The following is a 17,160-nucleotide window of genomic DNA, read 5'->3' as shown; positions in this document are numbered from 1 at the left end:
GTTGTGTTAGTTGTTCCAATTTTCATCTTACATGCAAAGAATTGGATAAACAATATAGAAACGATTGAACAACATCAAAATTAATGCTCGTTATAAATTTAAAAACACCACAAATAATCAATCTTTCACAGAATAATAGAAAAAATTAATAGTGTTTACTTATTGTTTAATATTTTTGAATCTCCCATTTACTTCTCCCAACACTACATCCCATCTCTACATGAAGCAAAATCATATTGATGAGCTTCAATTTTATTCGCCTCAATTATTTTCTTTTCGATCATTTTCTCGACACCATGTTAGATGCAAACCTTTATTTACTCGCATTTTCTTACAACATTGCTTATTTAAAAGCTTAATCATTTTATAACCAGATAACTTAAATGCAATGCATATGATTTATGATATCTCCACTTGAAAATCTGGGCATTTTTTGGGCAATATGAAATTAACACCGCGCAACGCGTGGTGATCCCCTCCTAGTTTAGCTAAAACCCTCAATAAGTCTCGCGCAGTGCAGCAAAGCGTCACCAGGCAACTGCTAGCGTGTAAGGTCCATATATAAACTCCAGGTAAACAAAAGAGCAGCAGCTTCTCCTCCTGCTGAAAGCTGAAATTGAGAATCCTCATAAGTCACCAAACACAACATCATCTCGCTAGTCGACACTCAATGGCTTCAGATTTCGTATTTGAACCCCCGAGCGATGAAGAGATCGAGTACGAGCACGATGACAGGAAGGACGACTCAGGCGAAGAAGACGGAGAAGCGGAAAACGACGCCGTTAACGAGGAGGAAGACGAAATATCAATTTCTCCAGCTAAAAAGAATAAAAAATCCAAGCACTCTCCCTGGGATTTTTCTTCCTACTCCCAGTCAGTTGCCGACGAGCATGCCCGCCGTTGCACCACTTCCATTGACTTCAAAATCTCCAAAGCCCTCCTCCAACAGCGATCCGCTCTTGCCCCTCCCCTCCTATCCCCACCTCCCACCACGACCACGACCACGACTCCGATTCCCAACCTGACCGTCAAGTTAGTAGCTCTCAACCTCCCCTTAATTTCTCATTTCATTTTTTCTTTTCTCCTTTTTTTTTTTGTGGAATTGCCTTTTCGATAAACCTACCTAGACAGTAATTCTTCCTTTTCTTGTTCCTTCTTTTGAATGAAGCTAGTGGAATCTAATTCATTCCGGCTAATGCTCACCCCCACTTTAGTATTTAATCTCGGAAGTTTCGCAATCCACCTTAACTTTTTCTACTGATTGAATTGTCAATATGTGTCATGTTATCAAGTTCATACATACACTATGATCTTGACACTTCTTTTATGGTATTAGCTTGTAAACGTGATAAAAATACTTTTCTTTCTTTTTTTTTTTGGCTTTGTTTCTTGGGTTAAAACCGTAATATGTACTCCAAATAGTAACTAGTATGATTGAAAGGAAGCTAGAAAGTAATACTTTTTTCTTAGTTTGTAACTGTCCCTATACCTAGGCATTTAAGTTGTTAAAAAACCTAAACTTGGGGGTATTTGTATTATTTTGGCTAATATAAAGAAAGAGAAGAGTGCCTGTAGCTAATGCTGGAGTGTCAAGATCATCAGCCTCTTTTTTTTTTCAAATAATCGGCGGAGGAAGTTTCCTACCACGCAAATTCATTTCTGGAGCTGCATCTTTCGAGGCCCTTACTTCGAGCTTGTGAAGCATTGGGCTATACCAAGCCCACACCAATTCAGGTTTCTGTTTCTTTTCCATTTTTTTCTTTTGGTTTTTTAAATGTGACTTTAATTTGATGGATATATGATAAAGTCACGCATCCAGTAGTCTTATGTTTTTGTGAGATGATAAATATTTGAGGATCTTTTGTTGTAGGCTGCATGTATTCCGTTGGCATTAGCAGGCCGTGATATATGTGGAAGTGCAATAACAGGTTCAGGGAAGGTATATAATATAGATGGAGATATTTATGGGCTTTATTTCCTTATTTCTTTTAACCGATGTATGCTGGTTTTTTGCCATTATGATTGGAAGAAAAAGAGAGAGAATTTTTTTTTTTAAAAGTTGGAAGTGCAATAACAGGTCCATGGAAGTTATATACAGATGGAGATGTTTCATGGGGTTTATTTGCTTATTGTTTCTTTTAACTGATGTATGCTGTATTTATGCCATTATGCTTGTAGAAATAAGAAAGAGATTAAAAAAATTGTAGAAATAAGAAAGAGATATTAAAAAAAATTAATTGCAGTTATTGGTATGTTTTCTTGTTTGACTTTGCTCATGCAGACGGCTGCCTTTGCCTTGCCAACACTGGAAAGGTTACATTTCCGTCCAAAGAATCGCCCTGCCACTAGAGTTCTAATTCTGACGCCAACAAGGGAGTTAGCTGTGCAGTAAGTTTTGAGATTAGGCTGTCAGTCGATTCACTTGATTTGTCATATAAAATTAGAACAGTTTTATTCCATTTCCTCAATCATTCCCCATGATCTTAATTGTGTCTTTTCTTCTCCTCAATAAAACTCTTTCTTTCTTTTCAAAGTCAACCGAAATATGTTAATGATGATAAAAGTGGTGCACTGACTTCTCTGCTCAGGTTTATGTTTGAATTATATTTAATTGATTGGCTAATTTTTATTCAACCATTTGAATCAGGGTCCACAGCATGATAGAAAAGCTTGCTCAATTCATGACAGATATTAGATGTTGTCTGGTGGTTGGTGGGCTTTCATTGAAGGTTTGTTGTTTATCATGCTTGCTTTGCAAGAGAACTATGCCATCTCATCTTATGCTTTTTTATCATTCATTTTCACTTTGCTGCATCTTTTAAATGTAGTTGTATTGACTGCCAGATAAACGCTCTTTAGTTCGTTTTCAGTTCTCCCATATCTTTTGGTTGTATGATGCTAGTCAATGCCTTCTTTACTTCCTTTTTCCCCCCACTGCCTTTGCTTCTAGAATTAGAGTGGATTTTGAGCTGAATTTGGTTCTACATATGAGTAAGCTTAAAACATTGTCAAGCTTCACATTAGTTTGGAGTTAGATGGAAAGGTGGCATGCTACTAGTGAATAGGAGTTAGGCATTTGTATCACATAATAGGTAATAGTTGGAACTTGGTTGCATTTGTTTGCAAATACGAATTGGGTAGAGTATGCAGAACTTCTTCCCTTCTGCCCCTAAATGCTGAAAAGGAAAAGTAGAAGAAACAATTGCCTAGGGTTGAAGTTAATTTTCTTCTGTAGGGACTGGTGGTACATATTTGGGAATTTTGTTAGTCTCAGTTTCTATTTAAAAAATGCATGGAGGTACCAGATCATGGCAGTTCCTCATGTGATTACATTATCTAACTATTAGTGTTTTTTCAAGGACTTTACTTTTACACTACTGATGGTTTATCATATATTGTCTACTCATAGCATTTGGTTGTCTACCAGAGAAAGTTTGCTAACCTTGAGCAATTTTCAGACGCAAGAGGCAGCTTTGAGGTCCAAGCCGGATATAGTTGTTGCTACTCCAGGACGTATGATAGATCATCTCCGCAATTCTCTGTCCATAGATTTGGATGAGCTTGCTGTTTTGATCCTTGATGAAGCGGATCGTCTCCTGGAGTTAGGATTCAGTGCTGAAATTCGTGAGCTGGTATGTTTGACGACTGTGTCTTTTTCCTTGTATGGAGAATGGGCATTTTTAGGAAGTTTTGCAATGAGAATCCATTTTACTTCAACTCCTCTAATATTTTTCTTTTCTTTCAATCGTTTTTAATAATCCCTTCTGTGGTTGTTTTTGTACTTTGGGTGTGCTTTCTTTAAGTGATTATTGGAGGGCTTGTCTCAGGTAAGACTGTGTCCTAAACGTAGACAAACCATGCTATTTTCAGCTACCATGACAGAGGAAGTTGATGAGCTTATCAAGCTATCCTTGAACAAACCTCTGCGACTTTTAGCTGATCCATCCACAAAAAGGCCAGCAACTTTAACTGAAGAGTAAGTCATCCTAGAGATGCTTTGGCACTTAGCAGCTTATGCTGATGGCAAAGGGTTCTCAAAGCCTTGTATTTTTATTATGTACTACATCGCTATTCATTTTCTTCACCATGTCAACTGGTTTTCTGAAAAACTTGGTTTTCTTTAGACATTGCGAATTTATTATCCTGTTCTGCATTTATGTAGGGTGGTTAGGATACGCCGGATGCGTGAAGGGAATCAGGAGGCAGTACTTCTTGCTGTGTGCTCTAGGGCATTCACATCTAAAGTCATTATTTTCAGGTTTCCGCAGATAAAGTGATACGAGTTCATTCGTTAAATTTTTGTTCGACTCCTGATGTATAAATATGGTTGATAAATAGGTTATTCGAGTGTATGTTTTATGTTTACATCATCCATGTTATGAGTTCAGATAATTGAGAACCTTTCAGGTCTTAACACTAGTTAGTGTTGATTTAAGTCTACATTTTCTCAGAAATTTCATTTTCATGTGGCAGTGGGACAAAGCAGGCTGCCCATCGGTTGAAAATTTTGTTTGGGTTGGCTGGCTTAAAAGCTGCTGAGCTTCATGGAAATCTGACCCAGGCTCAACGCCTAGACGTGAGACTTTGCATCCTGCATCCTGCTTTAAAAATTAAAGTAGGCTACTTTGTAACTGTTCAGCTAGCATATTCTCATTGGTACTTTTTTTGTAAGCTTTGGAACTTTTTCGGAAGCAACAAGTGGATTTTTTGATTGCAACTGATGTTGCTGCTTGAGTAAGATAATTAGTCCATCTTTTGTAGGGTTTTATTTTAGCATTGCTTTCAATTCTTTATTCTGTCTATATTGTACAGTCTGAAAACTCGGCAGCGCAGTTAAAACACAAATTTAAAATATCACGTGCTTATGGCCTAACTTCTTTTCTTTTTTTAGGGACTTGACATTATTGGAGTCCAAACAGTTGTCAATTTTGCATGTCCTCGCGACCTTACAAGGTTTGTAATATTGGTCCCCCCAAAAAATTGCTTGGAATTACATGATTTCAGTTGTTTTTCTCTTCTTGATTCCGTATTTGTATGCAGCCATATGCAGTTTCTTCTATGCATATGTTGTTCTTTGGAGCCTTCCCTGGTCTCTGAGAATTGAATTTCTTTGGATTGATTGTATCTTTGAATTCTGTCTGTTCTGTTAATTTTTTCTTCTTAATTTTATTTCCAGTTATGTTCATCGAGTCGGTCGTACAGCTAGAGCTGGTAGGGAAGGGTATGCTGTTACTTTTGTGACTGACAATGATCGGTCTCTTCTGAAAGCCATTGTAAGAGCCTCATCTTCTTTTTGCAGAGTTGCAATTGTAGAATGCTTTGCATTTTGTGCATGTTTGTGATTTTTATGCTTCAATGAGAAGGTGTTCTAGTGATTGGTAATTGTATTTTAACTTAATATGATATTGCTATGCTCCATTACATCTAGTGACGGGGGAAATTTCTATGATTGAAACTCAATATTGCACCACAAGTCAGAACCATTTTGGATTTTGGTCATGCCCACAAGCCACACTTTTCTAAAGGCAAAAAGGTAAAAATGGTTTTGAGATCTTGCCTGCAAGTAGCTGGTTTTGGCTGTGATTCTTTTGTCTGCAATGTGATGCCATCTCGGACTGCAACATACCTGCTGATACCTCTCAAGCTTCTAGCCACTAATTTGAGTAATTTCATGGTTCTTAAGATTTTTATAACTCTATATTAACGTTAAGCCTTTCCCCCTAGATTGATACCCTGCTGCATTTTTGAATGAGAAATATGCCAATCAATCAGTGTTGGTCCTTGTGAATGAATCACTACATGAGAAGTTCATTTCAGATGATTTTGGTGATGCAACAGGGTGTTCTTTTTTTTTCCCCTCCTTTTTCTTTAGTAGTTTAGACCTGAAAGAGAGATGGTACATTCTTTGCTTGAGAAGGATGTTTATGCTGGTAAATGTAAATGTGATACATTCTGGCAGGTTAAAAGAGCTGGGTCCAGGTTGAAGAGCCGAATTGTGGCAGAGCAGACCATAACTAAGTGGTCTCAAATGATTGAGCAAATGGAAGAGCAAGTTGCCGAAATTCTTTAAGAAGAGAGGTTTCTCAATATTCTAACACTAACCTGTATTTTATTGAGCTTGTGTCTTTTGTTTCAACATCAATTTGGTTTTTGCAGGGAAGAAATGGCTTTGAGAAAAGCAGAAATGGAAGCCGCTAAGGTTAATCACCTTTCCTTTCTTCTAGTTTCCATTTTGATATTTATGAGAACAACTTGCTTGTTCGTGGTATATTTTGTGAAACAGTTGACTTGAAAGTAGACAATACTTTATTCTGGCACCAGCATCATCTGAAAACTGTTGTGACTTGTTTCCATGGCACCTGCATTGTTGCCTGCTGGATCAAGACACATATCTTTTGTGGTATCATTTTGACAAATATTAAGAAGAATTCCTCAATGCATTGCAGGCTGAAAACATGATTGCACATAAAGATGAAATTTACTCACGCCCTAAAAGAACTTGGTTTGCTACTGAAAAGGAGAAAAAGCTTGTTGCAAAGGCGGCCAAGGTAAGTTTCAACTTTCCATGGGGATACTATGGAAGTATGAATCTATGCTTCAATTTTGATGATGAGATACTTGGATGGTTTGTGGATCATTGGTCTTGACTATTGTTGTGCTGATTTGAATGCTTTGCTACGCTATTCAAGCTTCACTACTTGGGTCTATGAAGATTTAAATTTGATCATTTTTTAAGTCATTATGTGGGGAATAAGAGAATGTTCATTAGAATTGGTTTACTATCCGTCGAGGCCTTTGGAACTGCTGAATCCATTATTGTCTCTGTTGTTTTTGTGTGTTATTGATCAGTTGGAAACATACCATACTGAATCCATTATTGTCTCTGTTGTTTTTGTGTGTTATTGATCAGTTGGAAACATACCACACTTCTGGTACTGTGGTTTTTAGCTGTGGACACCTTTTTCTGACCTCGTTTTCTTAGTTTCTCTGCTTATACTCTATATTTAGTATGAAACAAATAGAAAAATCGTTTGTTATTTTCACAGGGTCTATATTGTGAAAGTTGGTAGTCTGTTTGTTTTTTTCATCCCAAAAGCAAATCTAATAACTAGCCCATTTGTTTTTTCTTAGGGCCCAAATATTGCTCAAAGTCCAAAGTCCCAAAACAAATTTGAGGAAAGGCCCAAACATGGCTAATCAATGTCCTCTTCCTCACTCCTCAATTGCCCTAAAAACAACATAGCCAACACACTCCTCAAGCTTTCATCTTCATCATCAGCCCCAAATCCTAATTCCCAACTCAGTCTTCAACACATTTTTTCTCTCATCGCAGCATGACCACTGTTCACTGTCATCTTTCACCTTGAATGAAAACACACAGCCGCCACTCTCAGCCACCTCTCAAGAATCTTAATCATCATCACTGATGCTCCTTTTTCTTTCCTTGAAGATTTTGATAATCATCTCGTTGCAAAAATTCAACTTTCCCTCCTGGGATTCCGTCATCTGCTTATTCTCCTATTTTGTTTCAACTATTCTCACAGAAATAATGCTTAGGTGACTTGTTGCCCCTAGAATCAGGTATTCTGGCTTTGCCGCAACAGTAGCACTTGTCTCAAGGACCTCATGTGAAAATTGTGACATTTGTCCAGAATTTCCATTTCTTCCTTCTCATTTTCTCTTTGTAGAGGGTTTCTGTTATTTTTGTGAACCCATTTTTGTTTCTCCATAATGGCAAACAGGATTCATGAGATTGCTGCAGTTGTAAGGCGTTGTGTCGGAAAGGGTCAGATGCCATAGCCTACTCCTTTGTGCCAGACCCGTATTGGTTTCATAAATACGGATCATGATTTAGTACCCTCAGCTTTGCTTGAAACCTTGCAATTGATTTTGCTGCACATACATTATTTTTTCTTGACTATTCCCCCATGGGACCCATGTTTATAAAACATCAAGTTTGCTAGCTTCCCTATAGTTTGTAGTTTTTGAATTTGTTTGTTGCTTGAATCTTCCATTTTTGCTTTTATACTTGCATGGACAAGACTAATTCTCATTAATGGTATTTGGTTGAGTCATGGACTCTGGATTCGGTTTGTCTCCTTAATGCAAGGTTGTGGCGGAAAGTATTTGATACGGAGATAACATGTTGATTTCTGTTGCTAGGAATTGTTGCAAAATAGGAAGCATCTTGGAAATGAGCTAGTTAGTGCTGAACAAGCTGAAGATCTTAAGATGAAAGAAAAAAGAAAGCGAGATAGGGAGGTTCGTATTATCTTTTATTGACACAAGTACAAAATTGTTGGCCTAAGTTGTCCATACACATTTTTATCTGATTGTTTTCTTCAGAAAAATCTTCCTAGAAAGAAAAGGAGGAAGTTTGAAGCAGCTAGAGAGAAACTGGAAGATGACAGTGAAGTTCTCCAGGTATGTACACTTGCTCTTTACTTTTTGCCTCTGACTGTTTATGACTAAATTCTTGCTATGATTGCATGCACGTTGTAGCTTCCTTTGTTGCTGACCTGCTTTACTTTCTTTGCCAGTGTTATCATTTACAGTTCTTTAATTGACTGTCTTTTGTTCTTATAGCTAGTTTCTCGCGTATTGGGTTTAGCAATCATTTTTTTCCCCTCCAGGGCAATGACAAAAGTAAGAAAGAGAATGCTGGAATTTCCCTTGTTGATTTAGCTTATCGGCGGGCAAAAGCTGTGAAAGCTGTGAAAAGGGCTACTGACGCTGGAAAAATTACAAGAAGGGTGGAAAAGAAATCCAAACATCCTCTTCCCAGAAAACCCAATCTAGAATGGAAGAGATGCGGGAGCTTTTTCAGAGTGACATGAGTGAGAAAAAACAGAAAAGAAACCCCCAAGGAGGTGGGAAGAAGAAATCCTCATTCAAAAGCAAGTCAAGGTATGAATCTGGTCATGTTTCTCTTGTCATATCCTATATGTAGAGTCTTGATACACTGGCCGAATGCTGAGTACTCCAAAGATAAACTCTGCCTCATGACTAAAACATAGGATCTGGTTATGCCTAATGTTAAGATTTTTGGACGTCAGAGGTTGGAGAGTATATCATATTGTCACATATGTATTGACTTGAGCTTGTTGCTTGAGTTGGGCAGTAGCAGTTTGATCTTCTGCATGGGCCTGGAAGTTAGTAATGGGCAATGCGGGATAGCAATGCTATTCAAAATGTGTTCTTAAGACCATTGTTACTGATGCAGGTACAAACGGAGGTAGCAGAACAAGCAGAAGAGAGATTAGATTACACTGAAAGTAGAGATGCGTTTTTTGTTTCAGAATTACATCTGACCGACCTTGTGCAAATATATATTTTTTTAAATTGTAGTAGGGCTGTAATATAGCTGTAAGTGTTTCTCAGTGGACGGTGATTAATTATTCACTTCTGTACATTCATTTTTGCATAAACAGTGTTTTACGTCTTACCTCTAATTATTCAGGTAGTGAGTAGCAAACTCATGATATCATCCTTGGCGACTTTTTGTAAACTCAAGCCACTTGGGAATCGAAGTAAAAAATAAAAAATAAAAAATTCCTCGTTTATTAGCTTGGCAAACAAAGTTTTTCTTCTTCTTCATTTTTTTTTTGTTGGAGACAATCATGAATTAATTGGGCCTCTGATTCTGTTGTTTCTGCTTTATTAGTCGATGCATATGTTGCATTTAGTTGATGAAAATTTTCACTGGTTTTAGTCACGCAGGCAAGGAGGAAGTGTGAAAGGACGGCACCTTATTTCGAGAATTTTTTCGAAAGAATAATGATCGTACTAGTTGCTTAGTCTCCAAACAAATAGCTCCGATTCGACTGTAATCGTCGTCCCTGCTTTCCCATTTCGTCGTAGAGCGTTTGATACCCCGTTACTAAACTAGTGAAATGAATGAAACGGATTTGTTTTACCCTCATCTAATGCATTCTGAATTACAGATGTGCAATTTCCTCGCGGTCTAGACTCGTGAAGAACTTCAAAACTTCAAAGACTAGACTTGCGAAGAGTTCAAACCTGACGCGGCCAGTTCATGGATGGGAGTTTACGAGCCTTAAATAGAGTTACCAAACAGACCTGGTTTGTCGCTTTGTCGGTCGCAGAATATGATCGGTCCGACAGAACTTTCGGGCAGACGGAAACAAATTTTAAGGCAGAGCAGATGGCTTTCCTAGTTAGCAGTCAAACTGATGACAAAACTAACGGTCAAGAGAAACATGGGTATCAGAAAAGACCACCATCCATGTGAATTTCTGTGTTTGTATTCCAGGTTGTCCACCAGAGACATATATGGCTGGCATTGTGAGAGTGCACAATGCCTGATTGGTACCCCCTCCTGTAAAACTTTCGTTGATATATATTAAGGATCAGGGCTACAACTAACACAGTTCTCTGTAGCAACAATGGCTTTCTATGGAATGCAAGAGAAAAAGCAAGAAATTCTTTTAGACATTGTGAAACAATTAAGCCTAAAACCTAATCACCTTTTGGGCATAAATTTCATAAATCATATGACCTCTCCGCTATCCCCCTCTTTATTCAATTCTGTCAAACCCGCCGCCACCTCCTAAACTGTTTGTACAAATTCCTCCTATCTCGATAACTTAGGCTGTAAGTCCACTACCCGTGTTCATTCATACCAAGAAAGGGAAACTTCACACTATTTCCATGGGGGTGGATTGTGTTTAATACTTGGGTAAAGCTCCCACCCGCTATCTGGTTCTTTGCGTTTCACACCAGCACCCGAACTCGTCGATGCTTGTGAATTAGTAGAATTGAAGGGGTCATCCATCAACCTGGGCTGTCCTGGGTTCAAATATTGTCTTAAGCCTCCAGTGTCTCTGTTTCCTCCCTCAAGTATCAGACCGGAGTTCAGGTCAAAGCTATTCCGAGGAGGCCCAGCTCCATTTAAAGCAGGTGTGCCAGTCATGCCCAGTAAAATTGGCTGGTGGGAAAAGACAGGAGGAAGAGCTGGAGCCGAGCCCATAACTTGAGGGATAGGCGTTCCTCTAGAATCCAACATGTATGGAATGGGGCCACCAGGCCCATACATTGCTGAGGAGAAAGCCACAGTGGGCCCACTGTAACCATATACTGGAGAATGAGTATATGGAACAGTAGGTCCAAGAAGACCCCCTGTTCTTCCCACATTGGCATCAAGTGCAGGCTCTAGACTCCTCCCATTCAGTGAAGGCAGAGATTGAGGATCTTTTCGGTTCACCTCCACCCGCATGCCCATGATGGATATCACAGAGTCATCAGATCTTTTGGCACCAGGTGCGTTAAAACTTTGAGATAACTTGCTTAGAAAGGGATGATCTGAAGAGTCATTCATGGAAGATGGCTGATCGCTCAGATTCAGATCAATATTCCTCAGAGAAGGTTGCCTAGACGATGATGATGATGAAGGAGATCGACTCTGATAGCCATTCCTCTGCTGAAGGACCAGTCCCTCTGTCCGCCAGTCCGATGGAGCAACACCATCATCACTCACACGGTTGAGATCCAATTCAATCCTTTCTAATCGTCTTGGACTTGCTTCAACAGAAGATTCCCCGGAAGGCAACCCAGATGACACTGGAATCTGTTTTTGCAACAAAGGATCTGTAGGTTTTTCATATAAACTTTCATCTGCATTCAGATCAATATCCAAACAGCCATCACGCTGTTTTGAGCTACTGTTGCTTCCTCCAGTTGAATGAGCCTTATCTGCTTCAGGAATTCGGCGAGGTGATGCTGGGCGGAAAGCACTTGTGGCAGCAGATCCTTTCCATCCAAGAGCACCCTCAAACTGCAGTGGTGCAACTGGCATTCCAGGAGCTGCTGCAGCCCTTGAAGCAGAAACAATGGAAATAGGCATAGAGCTTGGATTTTCCGGGCGATCTACATCATCTGAGCAAACTTCCTGATTCAAGTCAAAATTGCAAAGACCTCTTTCAGGATTGGCCGGTAATTCTTGAGCCACATCAGTGACCTGAGAGCATTCCATTTCAGGCCCCCCATTTATTGGTTCAGCATCCAGACTTCCTGCACTAGTTGCTCGCTCTTCTTCCCTAAGTGATGAAGCTTCAGCTGCCAGATCTGGTGCAGTTGGCACCTCCCCAGCTGAGTCTTCCTGGGCATGTTTTTGAGGCCCACATGCAGAGTCTGGGCTGTCTGGCTGCTGAATTTCACCTCCTGGTACTCTATCAGAAGAAGAGCCGCTATTTTCTCTGCAGTCCACTTCTCTCTTCACCTCTATGGCAACTAGTCGAGCAACTTCTATTGCATCGAAATTATCATAATCTAGATCAGTGTCAGATCTATTTGGAACCACATTAGGATCTCTACCAGATTCCGAAAACTCAGCTGGATGATCCTCACTTTCATCACTAATGTGCTCCTCAACTCTGTCAATCTCCCTAACACCTTCTATCCTAGACAAAAATGTTCCACACTCATCAGTTCCACATTTGCCACGAACTACTGTGCTTCTGTGGTCATTTGCAGCCGTACAATCACTAATCCCACTTTTTCCCCCAGACTTAACTGCACTAACATCACCGAGAGAGGAAGTTTTCCTACAAGGGTCTTGGATTTCCGTATCAGTGTTTCCCTGTAATCCCGATTCTGAAGCACCACCCACAGCATTTGCAGCATCTTCTGATACCCCCGAGTCTCTGTCTACCTCCAATTTCTTAGGAGCACTTCCAATTTTCTGATGTTGCTCTGCATCACTAGTGTACTCTAACCTAGACCCACTAATCTGCTCAATGGGAGTATCTTGTTTTACTACTGTGGAACTGCAAATTTGTATTGGGGAGCTACTTTCTGGACAGCATGCATGGGTCTCCATCTTATTACAGATCTGACATGAGAGAACTTCTGGGACTCAAAAACATCCCAGCCATGTCATGATATCCTTGGGTGAAATGACAAACCACGCAACAAAGAAATGCCAAGCAAACCCTTTCGCTGATCCCCTGCAAAACAACATACCATAATTGAGACACAGAAGAGCAACTCTTATTGGCACTCCAAATTCATTCTTCAATATTGAGAAACAGAAAAGTACATCAAATTGCCATTTCCAAGTCAATGGAAAGATATTTGGCAAATAAACACATGCCTAAACTAGGGCTCATTCTTCCAAACTAAAGAGACAAATAAACAGGTTTCTAATTTAGGAATTTTTCAAAAAAAAAAAAATTGTACTGATTCTAGTAAAAGACCATGCCTAAGAGTACATGCCTTCAGTGAAGACCTCATCTGCCAAAAAAGAAAATGAAGGGGTAAAATGGGGGGAAGAAACCCAAATTAAGGTAACCTGATGTAGAAGACCTTAAGTAGTAATACCAAAAACACCAGCCCCTATCAAAGATCAGGAATCAATTGAGATTAATATGGAATAGTAATGCTTCTGAAAAAAAAAAAACCATTTCTGATCTTGTCGAAGACCATGCCTAAGACTAAATATCTCATTCAGGACAAAAATACTCCGAGCTTTGGCGTCAAAATTTTTCACAAGTTAAACCAGAAAAAGTATAGGAAAAGATACAGGTCTAAACATTGAAAAAAAATGCAGTCCCCATGCTACACAATCATGACAGCTAACAACATGATATCCACCGGTATCTAGCTAGAAAGTTATACATGGTAGTTACTGGTGAAGCCAAAGAATCACACGGAGCATGGCTTTCAGTTGTTGCTCTTGCAACATTACACACCAACAGAAGCCAAATAAGAGGCCTATTTAACCAAAAAATGAACCTAAGGTTCAAACATAAAAAAAAAATGAAGGCTAAATAAAGTGGCAGCACAAAATATCCCCAAACATCAAGCAATCAGCATCACGTGATTTTCCGGAGGACTTCTAAATTAGGGCTCTCTTGGAAGCAAAAATTTTGGACAAAGAAGAAGAGTCTCTCAGACGTTTAAAAACACTTTTTCCATTTGGTCTTGAGCTTTGGCCACATAACAGGGCCAATAAATCCAGTAATTAAGGAAGTAATTTGAAGGTGCAAACAAGAAACACCAGGAGCATCTTTTTAACTAGCAAATAATTTTCTGAATGAATCTTCAAAGTCTGAGTAATTCCAATATTAAATTGAAGTCAGTATCAATTTTGTTGGATATCTAAACATAGAATATGTCATTAATACTCTCTTAGGAGAAAGATTTAGTATATAGTACACCAAAAATTCAATGTCCTGGAGTTACTGAATGCCTAATTGGATCAACTAATCCCTTTCCAATTCAAAACCCAAAAGCTAACAACAATTGAACATTTCCAGGAAAGGTCCTTGGAGATATCGCTAGATTATAATTTCAGATTGCATAAGAATTGTTATTAACAATCCAGACAAAATTAGCTACAGAAGAGAATCAATTAGCAGCACATATAAAAATATAAATAAGTTAAATTTACATCATTAACGTTCCTTTACAAACTCTCTTAATAAAATATGAACAAAAGAATAACAAAAAGATAGAAATCATTAAAGCAGAAGAAGAAGAAGAAGAAGAAGAGGTAATTGGGAATTGGGAATTGAGTAGAAAGAAATTACCAGTTCCCAAAGGATGGTAGATCAAATAGAGAAAACAATAAATAAAAATAAACTCTTCCCAATCCGAATCACCAAATGCCAGCAATCTGTTCCAGGGAGGAAAAGGTCAAATGGCAGCTATGTCTATACTGGTAGGAAGAATCAGCAAAACAACTGGACAAAATATCCAGAAAAGAAACATTAGAACACAGAAAAACACCCCCACAATCACAAACTTTCTTTGAAAACCACGCAACCACATTTCACCAACTTACAAGGTCTCCCCCCCCCCCCCGGGGGTCTTCTCCTCTTTCTCAGCGAAAAACAATCAGCCAAAGAAAAACTGATCTAGGGTTTTATAAAATCCACGAAGAAAAAGGTGTTGATTTGAATTTCTAGCCGCCATGAAAGTTCAACCTTTTCGATGAACAGAGAAGAAATGAAACCTTGAACTGAAAACTCATACATGAAATTCTCAATTACGTTATCTTTAGGCTATGTATGTAAATAAACATAAACATGAACCAATTGAGACACAAATACGGGAAGAAAATAGATGTACAAGATTTACTGAAACCAAAGGTAATAAATGCAGCAATATATAGAATTAAAAACGCCAAACCCAAACATGGAAACAAATATCTATATATTCCCAAAAAAAAACGAAACAATTACAGTACTTAATGTTAACAAAATTAAATCTTTAACCCTCTTTCAGAAATGGAAAAACCCTAACTTCAAAAACTCTAAGTTCCAAACCTAGCCAAAACACGAAAATTACAAAACAGATTAACGAAAACAATTAACCAATTCTGATAATTGATGCTTAAAGACATTGAAAATCCTTACCTTTGAACAAAATATAGTAAAACCCTAACTCCAAACTCCAGCTTCCAAGTTCAAAGTTGAGTCTTTCAGGCTTTTTTGATGAACCCACTTCCTTTCTTTCCCTCAAAATATTTTTATTCTCCTTTGTTGAGTTTCTGTAAATATATGAGCAAAAATTTGTTCACTTTCCCGTTTCAGACGCGAAATTTTCTCTTTCTATCTATCTCTCTCTCTCTCTCTTTTTACTGTAAATTTTTTTTTTTTTTTTTTGTATTTTTCTGTGCAAAAGACTTTTGGGGAGAGAGGGGAAATGAAACGTTTCTTGTTGAGCAGAGGGATAGAGAGAGAGAGAGAGAGAGATTTGTGATTTCCAATTTGGTATTCGGAATTTTCCAATTTTTTTAGTAAATACATTCCTATTCTCATCCTGGTCTGCTGGCTGGTTCACATTTCACAATTGAGGACTGCCACGTGCCGCACGTGCCTTGGAGATAAAGCGGAATTTGCGTAATTGGGATATTCCGGGTCGGGGCTGCTCTTATTGAAGTTAAAAGGTCGTAGAAGATTTTTGTTTGAAAAAATGAACCCTTTTATATATTGCATTTTCAATCTTGGAGCTAAGAAATCAAAATTTGTGCATGACATTCTGCCCCTTACTCGCTTGGTAAAAGGTCCAAATTCGAATAATGTTTGTCAAGTAGTATAAAAAGATATCACCAAAATGGAAAAAGAGTAATTATTCACAAAGGAAAAGTTTTAAGTCAAAGTTGGAAAGGCTTTGGGCGTTCAAAAAAAAAAAAAAACACAAAATAAACGAGCATGGTATTTGATGGCTAAATGTAAATGAGAACGCTTTGCACTTTTGTAATTTTCCTTTTCACCTGCAAGATTTATCCTAAAGACATATGCGCGTCATACAATTTTGCCTAGTTCATGCTGATTAATTTTTACATATCAAGGATGGTATATGTAATTTCTAGTATCAACAACTACACCATAATATATTATAGTACATCGATCGACAGAATAGATAATTTTGTGAATATGGACACAAAAGTGTGTTTGTATTGTAAATTATTTGAGATAATTTTATGAAAAATATTACTGTAACTTTTTTTGATATAATATACGTGAAATCAAAAAAATAATTAAAAAATATATTAATGATGTAAGTAAGTCAACACGTGTCAATAATATATAATAATTTACAATCCAAATACACTAATTAAGGTGTGAACAGAACAACAAATTTTATCACATAGACAGTATTAAAAATTCTTTAAGAATCAATAATAGTAAATTAATTCTGATAATTTTGGTTTGTTTGGATAGCTTTATTATCCCAAATAATATTTCGCTTGCATCATAAACACATTTTCCAATCCACCTTTTTATATTTCCAATCACCTTTTTATCTCATATACATCACATCACAAAAAGTGCTACAGTAATTATTCCAAATAATATTTCAAATAATACCGTATCCAAACAAATCAGCTAAGCCAAATTCGCGTAAACTCTCTACTCTTAACTGTTTCCATACATTTTCTCTACTCTTAACTAGACCATCATCAATTCGATTGCAAGGTGTAATTAATTGTTAGGGTAGCTGTGTATTCCTAGGCCCCAATGCCGGGGGTGGGGGGACCACAAGTGGCTGAATTGGCAGAGCAATGATCAGTAAGAGCAAAAGAGGAGACAGCTAAGCGAAGGAGTTGAAGGGGTTGAAGTTGAGGCACAGTCCAAAGAAGTGTCAAAATCAAAAGAAGTAAGGGACTGAGGTGTGGGGCTTTTTGCTGAAAGG

The 17,160-nt window shown here is 38.1% G+C and overlaps 1 protein-coding gene and 1 pseudogene across 1 annotated transcript; one reads left to right on the top strand and one right to left on the bottom strand.

Annotated features, from left to right (window-relative positions):
• Positions 1 to 591: 591 nt before the first annotated feature.
• Positions 592 to 9,530, top strand: LOC113748652 (annotated as a pseudogene).
• Positions 9,531 to 10,434: 904 nt separating this feature from the next.
• On the bottom strand, positions 10,435 to 15,719 carry LOC113749890. Its single transcript, XM_027293765.1, has 3 exons — positions 15,378 to 15,719; positions 14,550 to 14,635; positions 10,435 to 12,965 (listed from the first exon to the last, which is right to left on the bottom strand). Exon 3 carries the CDS (start codon positions 12,836 to 12,838, stop codon positions 10,664 to 10,666), a length of 2,175 nt encoding a protein of 724 aa, XP_027149566.1. The 5' UTR covers positions 12,839 to 12,965; positions 14,550 to 14,635; positions 15,378 to 15,719; the 3' UTR covers positions 10,435 to 10,663.
• Positions 15,720 to 17,160: the final 1,441 nt, after the last annotated feature.

This window comes from Coffea eugenioides, chromosome 10 (assembly GCF_003713205.1).
Source record: "Coffea eugenioides isolate CCC68of chromosome 10, Ceug_1.0, whole genome shotgun sequence".
Classification (NCBI taxonomy): Eukaryota; Viridiplantae; Streptophyta; class Magnoliopsida; order Gentianales; family Rubiaceae; genus Coffea; species Coffea eugenioides.
Note: the sequence above shows the minus strand (reverse complement) of the source record. Positions and strands in the feature narration are given on the sequence as shown.

What these genes read in the sequence shown, in the direction of transcription:
- LOC113749890 (XM_027293765.1), bottom strand. Translation starts at nt 12,838, where the DNA reads ATGGAGACCCATGCATGCTGTCCAGAAAGTAGCTCCCCAATACAAATT.